At 43.8% G+C, this 16,549-nt stretch overlaps 1 protein-coding gene across 1 annotated transcript; it reads right to left on the reverse strand.

Annotated features, from left to right (window-relative positions):
* Window positions 1-4,075: 4,075 nt before the first annotated feature.
* ghdc (GH3 domain containing) lies at window positions 4,076-15,888 on the reverse strand. The gene is made up of 10 exons (XM_042083628.1): window positions 15,589-15,888; window positions 14,839-15,141; window positions 13,788-13,984; window positions 13,005-13,319; window positions 11,776-12,073; window positions 8,558-8,747; window positions 5,809-5,880; window positions 5,372-5,505; window positions 5,104-5,192; window positions 4,076-4,759 (listed from the first exon to the last, which is right to left on the reverse strand). Exons 1-10 carry the CDS (start codon window positions 15,680-15,682, stop codon window positions 4,538-4,540), a joined length of 1,914 nt encoding a protein of 637 aa, XP_041939562.1. The 5' UTR covers window positions 15,683-15,888; the 3' UTR covers window positions 4,076-4,537.
* Between the last annotated feature and the right edge of the window lie 661 nt (window positions 15,889-16,549).

A 16,549-nucleotide genomic window follows, 5' to 3' on the forward strand; every position in this document is an offset into this window, starting at 1 on the left:
ACAGAGTGGGGTAAATGGGATAGAGAGAGAATGAGAGATACAGACTGGTAAGGAGAGAGAGAAAGAGTGATAGAGAGAGATAAAGAAATAGTGAAAGAGAGAGGGGGAACAAGGGACCAATAGAGACTGTAACAGAAAGCTAGAGAGAGAGAGAGAGAGAGAGAGAGAGAGAGAGAGAAAGCGAGAGAGGGAGCATGGCTGGCTTAGTGAACGAGAGTGAGAGTGATGCGTCCCATGACAGCGCTGCCACGGCTCAGCTCGGCGGGGCTGCCAGCCTCTTCGGCTGCGGGATCCATTTTTAATGGGCAGCTCATTGTATCGGCTGCGTGTAAGGCATCCATCTCTTTTAGTCGCACCGCCAGGGCAAGGCGGCGCATCCATTACCAATCCACCCCTCTCCTCATCTCCACACACACCCTCATCACCCACTACTACACACACACACACACACTCACACACACAATTACTACAACCACAACGTACACCAACTTACTACCACCATACCCACACACACAATTACAACAACCACAACACACACCGACTTACCACAAACATACACACACACACACACACACTTTCCCTCTCCCTCTCCTCCCCATCCTCCACTGTTGACACCAGCCTGGCAGTGGGAGCCAGACCCCAGGGGTAATCATCCTGATTGCCGGGGCCTGCTGGTGTCCCTTGCTTGGCACAGAGGAGCGCCACCCTACCACGGTCCTCTGGGCCAGCTGCGCAGGTGAGCAGGTAAGGTGAGACAGGTGACAGGTCAGCTTGTGTGTGTGTGTGTCAGCGTGCTAGGGAGAGAGAGTCTGTGTATGAGTGTGTGTGAGAGAGAGAGAGCAAAAGAAAGAGAGTGTGTGTGTGTGTATATGACCCCTTACTGGCCTCTCCTCTCAGAGAGACAGAGGGGGAGTGAGTACACGTGTGTTTGTGTGTGGTTGTCCGGAGCTCACCCCTTTCGTGTCTCGGCTCCCTACAGCGGTGCCGTGTGGGATAATGAGAGCTCATGTTCGCCTTCGCCCCTGAGCAGTGTGTTTCACACCTGCAGCAAACGCCACACACTCGCCAAAAATGATGCTCTGACGAACAGGTCACGGGGCAACTGGGAAGGGTCATGTGATCACAGTGCTGTTTCTAGGTTATGTTCCTTAAAAGCGTTATTGTCACACATCATTAGATGGTAGAGAGACTATCGTTTTTAGCTCTTACTCTCTTGGTAAGGGTGATTTTGGCTTTGTGGAAACACCCTGGTCAGCATCACATAAGGTGTTCAGAAAACTATTTCTTACTGTGTTATAGTTCCCTCTACATAACGTTTTCTGATGGATCTAAGTGCTTCAGCTACTGTGGTTGCATCAAACAACATTAACATTTATAACAGACAATTGTCCTTTCCTTGCCCTTGGTACCCTAAGGAGGCACAAGCCTTTATGAGGAGATCACACATTCATGCCCCAGAAACAACCTATACGGCATTAGATAACCAAAAACAAGCAAATCAAAACAAGTGAAACAATATGTCCGCCCGTGGTAAATTTAGCCCCTGCAGTCCCTTCTCTCTCTCTCCCTCTCAGCGTTTGTCTGAAAAGCGCCACGCTGGAGCGTGAACAGCAGTAGCCATGTCAAGCCTCGTCAGAAATGGGGCGCTGCTAAAAATACTAGCCCACTTAGAGCTAGGGGAGCAGCGCCGAGGAGCGCGGCCGGGGACATTATTAGAACGCCATTAGAACAATACGGAACTCAGATCAACAGACGGAACCGCTGTGCTGCCAGCTCCCTTCTACTGGTCTGGGTCGGCCCCATGCAAAAATCTCGGCTCAGCAATTTCACAAGTTTTTCCTTTGTTTTTTCCCCCTTGCCTGTCCTGTTCTTGGGGCACACAGACGCAAAGTTTTATTCAAGTTTCCTTTTTTGCTCTTTAATTAGCATCATTTGTGTCAACACATTTGGTGCAGGCTCAGAGAAGAGAAGAGTAATGTGCTGACCTGGAGTGGCTGCAGAGTGCCGGACAGTAACCCATATGATATGTGCATCTAAAGAACACCAAGCCTGCATGGCAACGGCCATAACTATAGTGGAAACCTACAGTATGATCACGCACACGCACACATCCTCACATAAGCAGACTCACTCACTCACGACATGCAATCAGCACATGTACAAACAACTAAAACCGAGCCAGACATGGCCAGACAAAGCCCGTTTACAGATGTATGCACACACAACTGATCTGACACTGACAACAAGTGTACATACACAGATCCAGATCCTATAGGCCACTGGGTCACTGTTGCTCCAGGGCCAGTAATTCCCCTCAGTGGGGTCCAAACTAAAACTATTAGTACTCATTCACTCACTTGTGGTGCAACAATTCATTATTAAGTCAACATCAACCGAAATGAATGGTTAAATTAACATTTCTATAACCATAAACCATCCATGAACCATCCGTGTGTCTGCTAGTATAATGCAGCTTGCTTATATTTTGGCTCCCCCTGGTGGAGGTAGTGGGGGGTTACAGCACTAACAGAGATGCTTTCAGGTTAGAGTGCAAATGCACTAATGCACCACACACTACCAAATCCTTCCCTGAATCAACCATCAATGCCATCAGTATTTGTGTTTATTTATTTGCCAACCCATGTGATACAACTTCACAATATCATAATAATGAAGGTATATTGGAAGCTGCAACCATTGACGGATTGATACCAACAGTCCTTGTGTGTGTTGTCAGTATAAAACAGTGTCTAAGTAGGTAGTTAATGTATTGATTTCAGGCTTTCAGGTCATGGCTACAGGTCATACCCTCAAACCTTAAAAGTGTAACCCAGACCAGACAGATGTGATGCAACTGGGCAGCATCATAATGAGAGAAGCTGGACGCTGCATATGGATTAGTGTCTGAGGGATATCAGCCCTTACTCACACACTGAAGTCCTATGGAGACCTCATTAATGGGGCTGAATAACACTTATGTGTTACTGAGAATGACTCCCTTCATTCTTCTGACAACGGAACATCATATAGACCTTTAAATATTAGTGAATATTAATTTGTTTGAGTGAGTTGAACACCACTGTGATTTTCCACCGCAAGCCCAACTGTTTCAACTGTCAGAGGTATCGTCCTTAAAGGAGAATTCCGGTGTGATATTGACCTAAAGTGTATTGAAACATGATACCGAGTGTGAACGTATGTCTCATAGCCCATCTCGGCTTGTCCCCTGCACTCCAAAATCTGGCGCTAGTTAGCCGATGCTACCAACAGCTTTTTCAATAGTGGTGCTTCGGCATCGGGCTAGCCATGCAAATAAATCACTGTTTTACACCCATTTACGAGGCTCAATGTATCTCCACACTTCATTGGTAGACTTCCGAGGGCCCTGACATTTAAAACGAGACATTGAGAACTTTGAAAAAGCACTGGTAGTTTACTTACAAGACGATTTATACAGACAGTATCTTCACGAAGTTTAGCGTTTGCATCCATCTTGAATTTAGTCACGATAAGTCGAGCATCGAGTAAGAATGAACAGGTATGATAAGGGATCAGATTCCAAAAATAATTCAGTGGAAATGCATGGATTCCAGTTTCTTCCAGTAGCAGCAACTGGAATCCATGCATTTCCACTAAATTATTTTTGGAATCTGATCCCTTATCATACCTGTTCATTCTTACTCGTTGCTCGACTTATCGTGACTAAATTCAAGATGGATGCAAACGCTAAACTTCGTGAAGATACTGTCTGTATAAATCGTCTTGTAAGTAAACTACCAGTGCTTTTTCAAAGTTCTCAATATCTCGTTTTACATGTCAGGGCCCTCGGAAGTCTACCAATGAAGTGTGGAGATACATTGAGCCTCGTAAATGGGTGTAAAACAGTGATTTATTTGCATGGCTAGCCCGATGCCGAAGCACTACTATTGAAAAAGCTGTTGGTAGCATCGGCTAACTAGCGCCAGATTTTGAGTGCAGGGGACAAGCCGAGATGGGCTATGAGACATACGTTCACACTCGGTATCATGTTTCAATACACTTTAGGTCAATATCACACCGGAATTCTCCTTTAAGCAGAAGAAATAACATTAACAACGTAAGGCCACTTAAATCGATAATGAGAGAGAATCTTGTCTCACCTTGTGCCTGCAAGAATTGGATATATCAACACAAATGAGTCAATTCACTCAAAAAGTTATAAGAAAACACAGAATTGCACACAGGTATGGTTGCCATCATTTTGCCAGTGAGGATACCTTTGCTGTAGGTCTAATACCTCTTCAGTACACAGCCTGTAGCCAGACAAAAGCAGATGGCCATTGAAATGTCTTTAACAGGAGAGCTGTAATCCTCCTAATCATTATGGCGGCCACAAAAAATGTGATAACAAAGTGGCCCTGTACAGTTTATTCTTGTCTCTCCAAAACTCACAGTTCCACTCATTGCTGGACCTGGCAAACCCACTAAGGCGCGCTTTGAGCTCCAGCTCACTAGAGGGAGCCAGTCTGTGATACTGGGCAGTGTATGAACCCATCTCTCAGGAGATTGTCTTCCCAAACAGGAAGTCGGCATACTCCTTCCTGCGGATGACACGATGCATCTTGAAAGTGTTGGGCGAGGTGTTGGAGTAGGACATCATTTGCCCCTTCAGTTCCTGGAACGCCCCCTCCCTCACCAGGTGCACTTTCATTGGTCCGATGCTGCCTTTAAATCGGAAGGACTTGTAAACAGCCGACTCCTCCTGAAGACAGTGATCGAGCTAAAAAAAAACAAAAAAAGTATATTTGTTTTTGCTAGCGCAGAAGCATCAAATATGTTATTTTATGTCTACAACCAATTTACAGTTAAATCAGAAGGAGAAGAGCAGAAAAGCAACTTAACAAAACAGAGAGAAAGATAGAGAAAGAGAGAGATTGAGAGAGAGAGAGAGAGAGAGACGTTGAGAAAGAGCGAGAACGGGAGACGTGGACAAAGTAAGAGGATGGCTGGAATGGAAAGAACACTCACACGCTCCAATCCCAAAAATAAAGAGGTTAGTGTCCACCTCACACATGTGAAAGTAGCCTCTGTGGAGGTGCTACTGACAGCCACATTGTGCCTCACCTTGTATCTCTGCTCCTCACTCAGATCCCTCACCCCCTTCAGCTCTAGGAAGACCTGGTAGTGAGGCTGGGCCCCCCCAGAACTCTCTCCTACATTACAGAGGAACAGAACATCACTAACACATAATACTCATTCATAGAATTCACATCTCATAGTTAATCCAAGGACAAATATATCCAAAAAGGCTGATTTATACATGACTCCTACTGAATAAAACTACATCTCAAAGTGCAAAGCCATCCTTTTGTCCTGGTTAAAACTATGTTACCCAGAATGCCGTTCTCAGCACAGCAGTAGTCCACCAGCTTGGCTCCCGGCCACAGGGGCAAGGTGCGCTGCAGAGCACCCAGGAATACAGCCTCGGACACCTTCTCACCTCGGACATTCAGCATCTGACCTCGCCTGAGGGGTGTGAACAAGTTAAATTACCATACGCACACACACACACACACACACACACACACACACACACACACACACACACACACACACACACACATCACTTCACATATGTACACACACACAAATGCACACAGACATGTGCACACACACCCACATCGTGCACAGACACGTACACGCACATACATATACTCACTCACAAACACACGCATGCACATATCACACGTACATACACACACAGAGGGATACGACCAACACAAATCACCATACTCACAGACAGAGTGTGAATGACTTGCTATGCATTACCTATACTGAAATTCCACCACAGGGCACTTGTTGTGGAACCCAACAACCTTGATGATGTCCCCAACACGATATCTAGAGAGAAAGACAAAGCCAGAATTTCAAAACATTGAATATGAACTATTCTCCATAAAGGAAATCTTTAACAAACAACACCAACAATAAAACTGTAACGCTTATAATCACATTAAATGTTAGTTTTGTTTCTGACTGACTGGATCTGCTCTCCTAGTTATTTTAATTCAATAATGATGTACATCCCCAACCGCCCACTGCGGTCTGTTGTGTCGACCAGTCATAAACGCTAGGTCTAATTCAAGACTCTTTTCCTCAGTGGTTCCATGTTGGTGGATGAGTTGCCCAGTGCTCTCCGTTCCTGTGATAGGTTTGGGTCGTTTAAGAGGAGTCTAAAGACATTTCTGTTCAACATGCACTTAGTTCTTTAAGCGCTTCTTATGCATTGTGGTTTGTATAATATTGTTTTATTTCCATTAGGCTGTTGATTAATTTGACATTATTGTTTATTATTGATATTCTCCTTAATGTAGTCTTACCATGTTAGTGTTTTTATATTATTGATTGAATAGACATTATTGTTTATTATTGCTTTTTCCCCTCATTTTCATTGCTTACTTTATTAGGCTATTGATTGAATTGACATTGTTGTTTTTTATTATTGCTATTCTCCTTATTATAGTTTGACCTGTTCCCTGTTAAATTTTAAATATTATTAGGGCCCGAGCACTAGGTCGAAGCCCTATTGTTTTTGGAAGGATTATTATTATTATTATTTGTTCACCGTCTTGGAATTTGGCACACACATCTGGTATGACAATGGCTACACAGGCATGAAGGCTTGTCCCCGGGCGTGGCCCAGGGACTCAGTAGCGCCCCCTTAGGTGATTGATCCAGTGGTTGGCACATACTTTCAGCTAGACACACCAAATTTGGTAGGTGTGTGTATATCCCCAAGATGAACAACTTTCGTATGTACAATGCATTAGCCACGCCCAACAGGAAGTGAGGTATTTGAATTTTGTGCGGACTCAAATGTGAAGAATTGTGATGCCAAAAGAGGTGCTTCCCATGGGTGAAATTTGGCACACACATCAAGAGGTACCGTGAATACATATGGGAAAAGCCTTGGCACTGGGCGTGGCCCAGGAACTTCACAGCGCCCCCATATGTCACTGTGACTTGTGGTTGGCATATAGTTTTAGATACACACACCAAATTTGGTGGGTGTATGTAACTCCCAAAAACAATCAACTTTTGTATTAAAGGAGAACTTGGCAACTATTTCAACATAATAAACCCGTTTAGAAATCATTTGGATGGTTAAATGACCTGTTCCGGTGAAAATGGTGACTTTTCCCGCTGCCCCTAACGTCCCCAGGCGGAAAACCAACCTTGCAACATTGAGACTACCGTCCCGGAAAACTCGTTTAAAATCATGTTTCTTACCTTGTAACATTCACATTGTCTGCCGAACTTATGCTAACCGTTTTGCTAGCTTGTAAACAAATCCATGTGCTTTATCGTTACCTTTTTCCACAGTTTGAAATAGCATAATTCACAATTTCTCCAGCAGAGGGGGAAATCCTGCCAAGTTTTCCTTTAACATGCCATTAGCCACACCCACAGGAAGTGAGGTAATTGAGATTTTGTGTGTTGTGGACATGATCAATTTTAACATACTCCTCCTAGACGGTTGCTCCGATTTATGTGAAAGTTAGTAGACATGATGCCAATATGCTTCTGATTCTAAATGGAGAAGCTTTTTTTGATATGTTGTAATTTGACGAAATGGCGAAACTATGAATTTTAATACCCTTCCACAAAAACAATAAATGTGTCTTAATTCACCATGCATGGCTTGCAATGTTTTAAATTTCACAGGTTATTGAATACCATGGTAATGACAATATTCACAAGCCCATAATCCATATTTGGCATAGTGCCACCCACTAGCAACAGAAAGAATGACAAGAACACTAATGTCACGTGATAGATTTGAACGTACTCCACTTAACAGGTTAATAGATATTATGATTATGATAATATCTAGACACCCAATCGGCCTGCCTGACATAGTGCCACCACCTGGCCAAGCAGGAAATGTGCCAGAAATGGACAATGCCTTAAGTGATTAATCTGAAAGTTTACAAAATTTTTGGATATCATTATTGTAATGATATTTACATGTGTAATATCCATGCCTAACATAGCGCCACCATCTGGCCAACCAAAAAGTGTATCAGAAATGTTCTTTGCTTCAAATGAATGATCTGAAATTTCTCAGGTTAATATATATAATGATTATGATGACACCCAATGGGCCTGCCTTGCATTGCGCCCCCACCTGGCCAAGCAAGTAAATGCGGCAGAAAATGAAATACAAAAACAAATAGCACACACATCAAATATGTACATTTCACAAACGCACCACGTCGGTGCTTTGTTGGATTCCGACATGTCACGGGTTGCGGCCCGCAGGTGCTCGGAGCCGCCATTGCCGCTTGCGGCTGTATTATTGTTTTTGTATTTGTATGTCGCTTTGGACAAAAGTGTCTGCCAAATCCCATAACCATATCTTTCCAGAATTACATCTTACATGCATCTTATAACAGAATTAATTCAATAGCTATCAGTTAAACACAATTCAAAACAAAACAAAGTAATTAAATATGTTTAGATATCATAGAAAAAGATCCTCTTCTCAGTGTCAAGTTCCCAGTGGAGCGCCCCCTACCTGAAGAGTCCGGAAGCGTTAGTGACGAGCAGCTCATAGTTGCGGCCCTCCTGCACCTGGTCCATGAGGAGTGTCTGTGGGTCCTCCTCATCCAGAGATGCCTCAGGCATAAACTCGCAGAACATGGAGCGTGGACACAACAGGTACTGGCGACGCTCCTGCTCAGGCCACAGATTCACTCCTATAAGACCTGCACACACACACACACACACACACACACACACACACACACACGGTTTGGTTTCACACTTCACAATCCTCAATTGTCATTCATAATCTGCAATTAGGCCTAGTTAGTCCAGAGGAGCGTTCAAATTCAGCGATCAGAGGTGGACATTTGTGGCAAACATATTTACTCCATGTTTTCTCAGAACAGTAAAATTGTAATGCTTTTTGTAAACATACCAATTTAAGACAGTAACCCTTTATCCAGTAACTAGTGAGGGGAATTGTGTAAATTTAGGAACGATTCATATAGATTTTTGCAAAAGGTGATTTTTTACTTGCTAGGATCCCATTGAATACAAAACAACCTGTTTCCAATTTTTTTTCTTCATTTTCAGTGCCAAAAGTCAAGATGGTGGACAATATATGCAGAAAAATAATATAAAGGCTTAAAGTGGTCAACTTTTTGATACATATACACCTAATAAGGTAGACAAGTCAGATACAGACTATTGTATTGCATCATTTACCAAGAAATTTGGAGAAAAAATGGAAAATAATGAAAAAAAAAGACAAAAATCTGCATCTTGTTTCATTATTGATGAGTTCAACCAAACTTCTCCAAACCAATCTGCTCCAAAGAATCTTGACTCACTGTCTTTTTAATATTGGTGCACATCTCCTCAGAGCCTTCACACCTGCAAAGTTGCGTTAATGGTAAGTTGTTACTCTTGCAAGAACACCTACTGCATTGGCTGGCAAGACAACAGCACTTCACAAGCTCCACAACAGCCTCTGGTGCTGGTGGAAGTTTTGACAGAACAGGAGCCCATTGCCCATCAACAATTTGCCTCCATCCCAGTGATAGTGAGTCAAGATTCTTTGGAGCAGGCACTGTATCTTGTGCCCAAACATTTGCTTGCCTGTGTGCTCTGAGAATTTCAATTTCAATTTCATTTCACTTATAGAGCGTCCAAACATTACACATGTCTCATGGCGCTTTACAGTGTTAAACATTCAGACAGAGCTCATGAGTAACAGGGGCGAGGAAAAACTCCCAAGAATTGGAGAAACATATAGGATGAAACCTAGGTGATGGTAGGGCAATCATAGGGATGGGATTTCCCTAGTTCCAGAGTTTTTCCACTCCCTGGTTGGGTTTTAGAGTTTTAAACATGTTCCACCAAAGGGCTTTAGCTGTTTGAAAACCATGTTTTGAGGAGCTGACACACACATTTGTGCTATCCAATGTGTGTGTTAATGGCACCATGCTATCCAATGTGTGTGTTAATGGCACTGAGCTACTCTCTGTAGATTGTTCAGAGGATGCTGTTTCTGAAACCAGTCACAATTCATGGATGAAGGCAGACCATATGCAGCATTAGGCTTGCATATAATCAGCCAGCATCTCTTCTATCTGAGGAGGCTAAAGAAGGTCCACCGGCCTCCTCAGATCCTGGTGAACTTCTACCCCTGCACCATCAAGCGTATCCTTACCAACTGTGTCACAGTTTGGTATGGCAACTGCTCTGCCCACGACTGGAAAACACTGCAAAGGGTGGTGAAAACTGGCCAACGCATCACCGGTTCCTCACTCCCCTCCATCGAGGCCATCCAGGGCAAGCGATGCTTGCATAAGGCGCACAGCAGGTTCAGAGGAAGCTTTCCTGCAGCTGAACTCTAGCTCTGCATCCTGGTGACAACCAACCAACCAAGCCCCCCCACCCCCGCCCAATGCCTCCTTGCCTGTGCCTGTTGAGGTGTCCACGACCATGGCAACCTTGACAGGGACAACAAGGAGGCAGACACCCCCCCCCCCCCCCCCCAATGTATGTTGTTCATACATTGTTCACATTACATAGCCATATTTATTCTGCTCTTATAAGGTAACTGCTAATACACTGCACATATTTATATTACTCCAAACCTCTCTACCTTACATAAATCAACTGTATACTACTGTCTACACTGCACTATATTTTTTGACCTGTCTATGCGCCACCTGCCTATATTTTGTATATCACATTGCACTTTTCTCCTTTTTTGCACTTCTGGTTAGACGCAAACCACATTTCGTTGTCTTCATACTTGTACTCTACAATGACAATAAAGTATAATCTAATCTAATCTAATCTAATCTAATCTATTGTGGTGAGTGCAGAACATTACTTTAATTCAAATGATTATTAGGTTATGTGAAGGAAACTTTTAAATCAGTCAATGTGTTTTTCCGGGTATGCCAATAAATAGCATAATGGTGGTTACACCCATCACTGGTTGATAATCATGACATCTCATGTCACCCATGGTCATATTTATTACCTAAGTCATTACATTTTATTAGAAAATGTATGTATATAATGATAATACCTAACATATATCCATTTAAAATGTTTAAAAAGGCGATTATTTGCAATTTTTGGAGATATATTCGCCATCTTGGATTTTGGATCTGTGCAGTCCGGGAAAAAATTGGAAACAGGTTTTGCAAACTATAGGGTCTGAAGAAGTGAAAAAACATAATTTGCAAAGATCTATATGAAATGTTCCAAACACCTTTTTTTGCTACATATCGCCCTGCACTAAACCCTGTATGTCTGCGTAGAGCTACCTCCTCAGGCTGTTTGCGAGTGATCGCAAATGTTTACAGAGCTCTCTTGTTCACATCCACAAAACAAGTTTCACATACTGTCACTCACAACAGTTTTTACATACAGTAAGTGTTAACTTTGTAACAGTCAGTAACTATTAACTTTGCTTCCAATTAGACCTGCACAAAGACTTGCCACCTAAACACACATATGAATAGCCATCAGGTCAATTTATCATCCTACCACTACCCAAAACACACACACACACACACACACACACACACACACACACACACAGACACACAGACAGACACACACACACACACACACACACACACACAGACAGACACACACACACACACAGACACAGACACACACACACAGACACAGACACAGACACACAGACACACACACACACACACACACACACAGACACACACACACACACACACACACACACACCTTCAGTGGCTGCGTAGAAGGGGGAGTAAAAGGGCAGCCCTTTGCAGTAATGCTGCCTCAGCATCTCCCCATAAATCTGATTGGAGCCCGAGTCCACGGCCAGCACCAGGTTGAGCTGGGGCCAGACCCGCAGGACGATGCCCTCGAAGCCGCCCTCTCCGTGGGCACGCAGCTCCGCCGCCCGCCCCGGGTCCGCCGCCACCAGCTTCTCTAGCGCCGCCCGCACGTCCGGCTCCAGCTGCAGGGCTGGGTTGACCTGACCCAACTCTATATCGGTCAGCAGCTCTTCCCAACGCTCCTGTGAGGGGACACACACAGAGGACCCCAAAACCAAACTTACAAATACTCAACACACACAAACCCACAAACGTACAGATATTACAGATCTCCTCACAAGCACAAACTTACCCGTACATATAGTATATATCTTTACATAGCCCAGACTTACCATCCAGTACATGCACAATATCCCCCTCATATAATTTATCGTTATTGATTTGGCTGATGCTTTATCCAAAGCAACTTAAACCTGTCAATGAAATGCAGGGCTGGAGCAGCTCAGGGTTAAGTTCCTTGCTCAAGGGCATAGCGGTGGCAGGTGGGGATGGAACTTTTCATGTGAGACCACCACAATATCAATACAGTCTATACACCATTATGTCCTGCTCTTACCATACAGTACGACCGACAGACAGACAGATACTTTATTGATCCCTAAGGGGAAATTCAAATATTTCTATATATCCCCTCATATTCCGTCCACTATGTCCTAAATTACAGAATATCTCCCATCTGTCCCACCCTATTACAGATAAGGCCTTCTAACCAGTCATGGCTGTCAACGCCAGCCAGTGTCAAAACATGTTGATGGATAGATGTCTTGTGTTTTTGACATATGGCATTGGGTAATCCCATACTGAAATGTCTTTGGTTCAACATGCTCCTTCACAAACTTGCTGTATTTGAGGTTGCCACTCACTTGAGTAGACATACCAATGACAGAGACAGCCACCATGTGTTCAAATTGGAGACCGATTCTGCACGGTAAGTACTTTCTACAGTCCGACCATGTGTAGCAAACAGAACATATTTCCAGTTAGGTCCACCCAGAACTGACTGATATTTGGTTAAATCTGCTACAGCTTGTTACAGCTGCTTTTGACATGAATTGACAATGTCCAGGTCTTCTATTAGGACATACCAACCTCCATTGTAGTCACAGTATTTACCTGCAGGGCCCTGAAGGCGTAGAACACTGTGGAGGCGAAGTTGGACTCCAGGGTTCCCAGGCTGCGGTCCTTGAGTGCGAACAGCAGGTGGAGGTAGAGCGCGTCCCTCTCGCTGGGCACCCTGAAGGCGGGCTCCGGGGTGGTGTACAGGTGGAGCAGGTGGCGCGAGGAGGCTGGCGTGGAGGAGTTGGGCCCGATGGGGATGCCCGCCTCCGAGTGGCGCAGCGTGGGCATGTAGAAGAGCTTGAGCGTGCGCTGGAGGCTCTCGGTGGCAGGGAAGGCTTGCCGCATGGCGTCCAGACACACACACACACCCTGCAGAGACAGAGAGCGGGGGAAAAAAACAACACCACCAAAATCATCATTCAAATATTTTACCTAATTAAAGGTGCTCTAAGGCATGTTACGCGGTTTCTAAACTAAAATATTTTTTGTCACATATAGCAAACATCACCTCAACATCCGCTAGTTGCCTGTGCCCTCAATACACTGTAAAAAAATGTGGTCTCTTTGATAGCTTTGATAGCATTTGAAAAATATGAAAACAATCTGATGTGGCTTCAAGGAAGACAAGAGAATATGGAACTGAGTGGTGCGCCACACAAAACAGCCAGTGGGCATGTATAGTCTTGTTGGCATCCCTTTCCCATACATTTCTGGTCCAGACTTCAAACGAGTTGTCTTCCGACTGCAATCTCTCATCATGTAATGGCAAACTCATATATGACAATGAGAGAAACATCCTTGAACCTTGACCTTTGACCTGACAGGAAGGAAGCACACCTGCAGGAAGAACTCGGTGTTGGTGTCCTTGGTGCTCAGCAGCATGCTGCTTTGGCCTGACGTTCCTGAAGTCATGGCCAGGATGAGCGGACGCTCGGCGATGAGGACTGACTCCTCACCCGCGGCCACCCGCTTCACCAGGTCTCGGTAGTGCTTGTACTCCGTCACCGGGTGGCGCTGGCGGAACACCTCACAATCTGCAGTAAGGGCAGTGAAGGTGAAGTGACACAAAAGACACACATTGAAACACAGTACAATACAGCACCAATACAAAACAGTTCCACACGATATGTTGCAATACAATAACATCCAGTATAATAAAACACAGTTCAAAAGACATAAAAGCTATAAAAATCTAAAAGAAGAGATCAAACTAAAGAGCCAGAAAGGGTTGATATGTTATATGCTATATTGTTATATGATAGACTACACTTGTCTTGCTTAACAGAATGCACCATACTTTCAGTAAAATATTGTAGTTTTGCATGACGCTACAGAGCCCTGACAAGGTTTGTGCCATACTTCCACAAATACAATCCACCTAAAATAACACATGCAGTCCGTGTTTATTATGCCAGCGTACATATAAGAAAGCTCACATATTGTTTTTTTTTTTACTCCTGGAAGCCAACTAAACTAAATAGAAATTCAATCTAAACAACTATATAACCACGTGAGAACGAGCCATGGAAAGGCAACCAACCAGGCATGCTAGATTGACTGTAACTCAAAGGGGGGCGGGACGCGCCTTCAAACTTACACAACGTTGATTCTCACTCTTTTAACCTTATTCAATCTCGACAAAGCCCAGCAAGCCTCAAAGTAGCCTAAATGTATTTTGCAATGGCACATTTATTAGTTGACCTACTGAGTGGAATCAAATGCGGCATGATGATGAATATATTTTCCGAAGCGACCGTGCAGAAAACGTGTTACCTAACTGCCTGCAGCAGCAGGGGTCTATGAGCGGCTCTCTGGAAATGCAGTCCTCGCGTATTGTGGTGTCCTACTAGCACCATGTGTGTGTGTGAGTGACAGAAAGTGTTATCACCTTTGATAGAACTGAAATCGTACTGTTTCCCATACAACGTGTTAGCGTTCTTTTGCAGACGTTTCAGGAGCGTCTCTTCTTGCGCACGCCGAATGTCCTGTGTGTCAGTCTCCAGTTTGGCTCTCTGTCTCTTCCCCAGCCAGCCCACCACCTTGACGGCGAAATATTGGCTTAGAAGACCGCCGACTGTCCGGTTCTCGCCCTTCACTCTCCATCTGATATCTCTCCAAATCAAAGCCATTCCACCAAGGGACAAGACGCCGAGTGCAGTTGGTAAAGGACGCACCATCATAGATAGCCATCCTGTTGCAAAACAGAGAATTTGCAGTTGTGTTGGCTACACACTCCACACGATGGCGGTGTAGTACCATTTTCTACAAACATTGTATGAAAGTAGAATCCGTTCCCTGTTTATAGTTTTCTTTCTCTTTTTTACATCCATCACGCCTACATAGGCCTAATCTGAGATGGGAAATGAACAATCCAACCTTTGTTTACACGAGAAACCTACTAACCTACAGTAACATAGTTTAATCGTATAGAGGTCTGATGTTTACAATAAGATACCATCAGCCACTATGAAAACACACACGTAATGTAAAGCAGTCTTTAGACAACACTAGGCCGAAATAGTTCGTGCTACAGAGGCTTTTAACAGCTGTTCTCGTCATTAAAACAATAGCCAAGTATAGCCTTTTTGTTTACAGTAGATTAGGCTACATCTTAGACAACGCAGTTCTGTTATCTTACCAAAACTTTGAGCAACTGCAACTATAACTGCGAGAATCCCAAAAGTCCCCGAGTAGAAAATGACTTTAGAACTTAGTTTTTCCATCATCTGCATAGTCGTGCTTACAAGATCAAACACAAAACGAAACAAAAACTTTCATTGTAGGCTACGCAACATTGTACGGCGAATGTTTGCCCGAATGTGCTTCTTCTCACATTGTATGTAGTAGTCTAGCCCGAGTGGGAATATTGCGGGTGTTGCACGCAGGAAAATAACATTTGTTGGTAAAATATTCTTTACTTCCTTATTCCACATCTCTTCTGACATCATACGCACGCATGGACCCGATGATGTCACCGTTACCGCCCATATAATTAAGTGGCAACTCTTCTGTTTTCTTCTTTATGGGCCTGTAAGTATGAACTGTGAATTAGCTTAGATAAAGGTTTAGAGACGAATCTGATAAAAGTAGACATATGATCAGTATGACACGAAAAAAGAATGGTTTATGATTACACTGTCTCTGTCGATTGTAGCTTAGTGATGTAAATGATATGTGGGCTGAAGTGACCTAAGAACTCCTCTAAGTGATTCTGGATCTGTTTCAAGATGATAAACTTTCACATTCACATGCAGCTACACATTGTGTATTTGTTTCCAATAGCTTAGATGTTTGTGTTATTTAACAGCATGGAATGGAAGAACAGCAGTGGTTTTGTATAGAGCTTGCCAATGCATGTTTTAATTCCCCTTAAATAACTCCTCCAAGAGTGGACCATCTAAATCTTCTCACTACTGCTATCATGTGTTTGAGGGAAAAAATAAAACCTTAGGACTTGTAGAATCAGAACCAGAAGATGGTGTGTGACGTCATTTTTTTCTTCACAGTAGTTGTGCACACACTCATTCCTCTGTGCCCACACGCACCAGCCCACTCATGCACACACACACACACACACATACACACACACACACTCCATC

The sequence above is a fragment of the Alosa sapidissima genome, chromosome 24 (genome assembly GCF_018492685.1).
Source record: "Alosa sapidissima isolate fAloSap1 chromosome 24, fAloSap1.pri, whole genome shotgun sequence".
Taxonomy (NCBI): Eukaryota; Metazoa; Chordata; class Actinopteri; order Clupeiformes; family Clupeidae; genus Alosa; species Alosa sapidissima.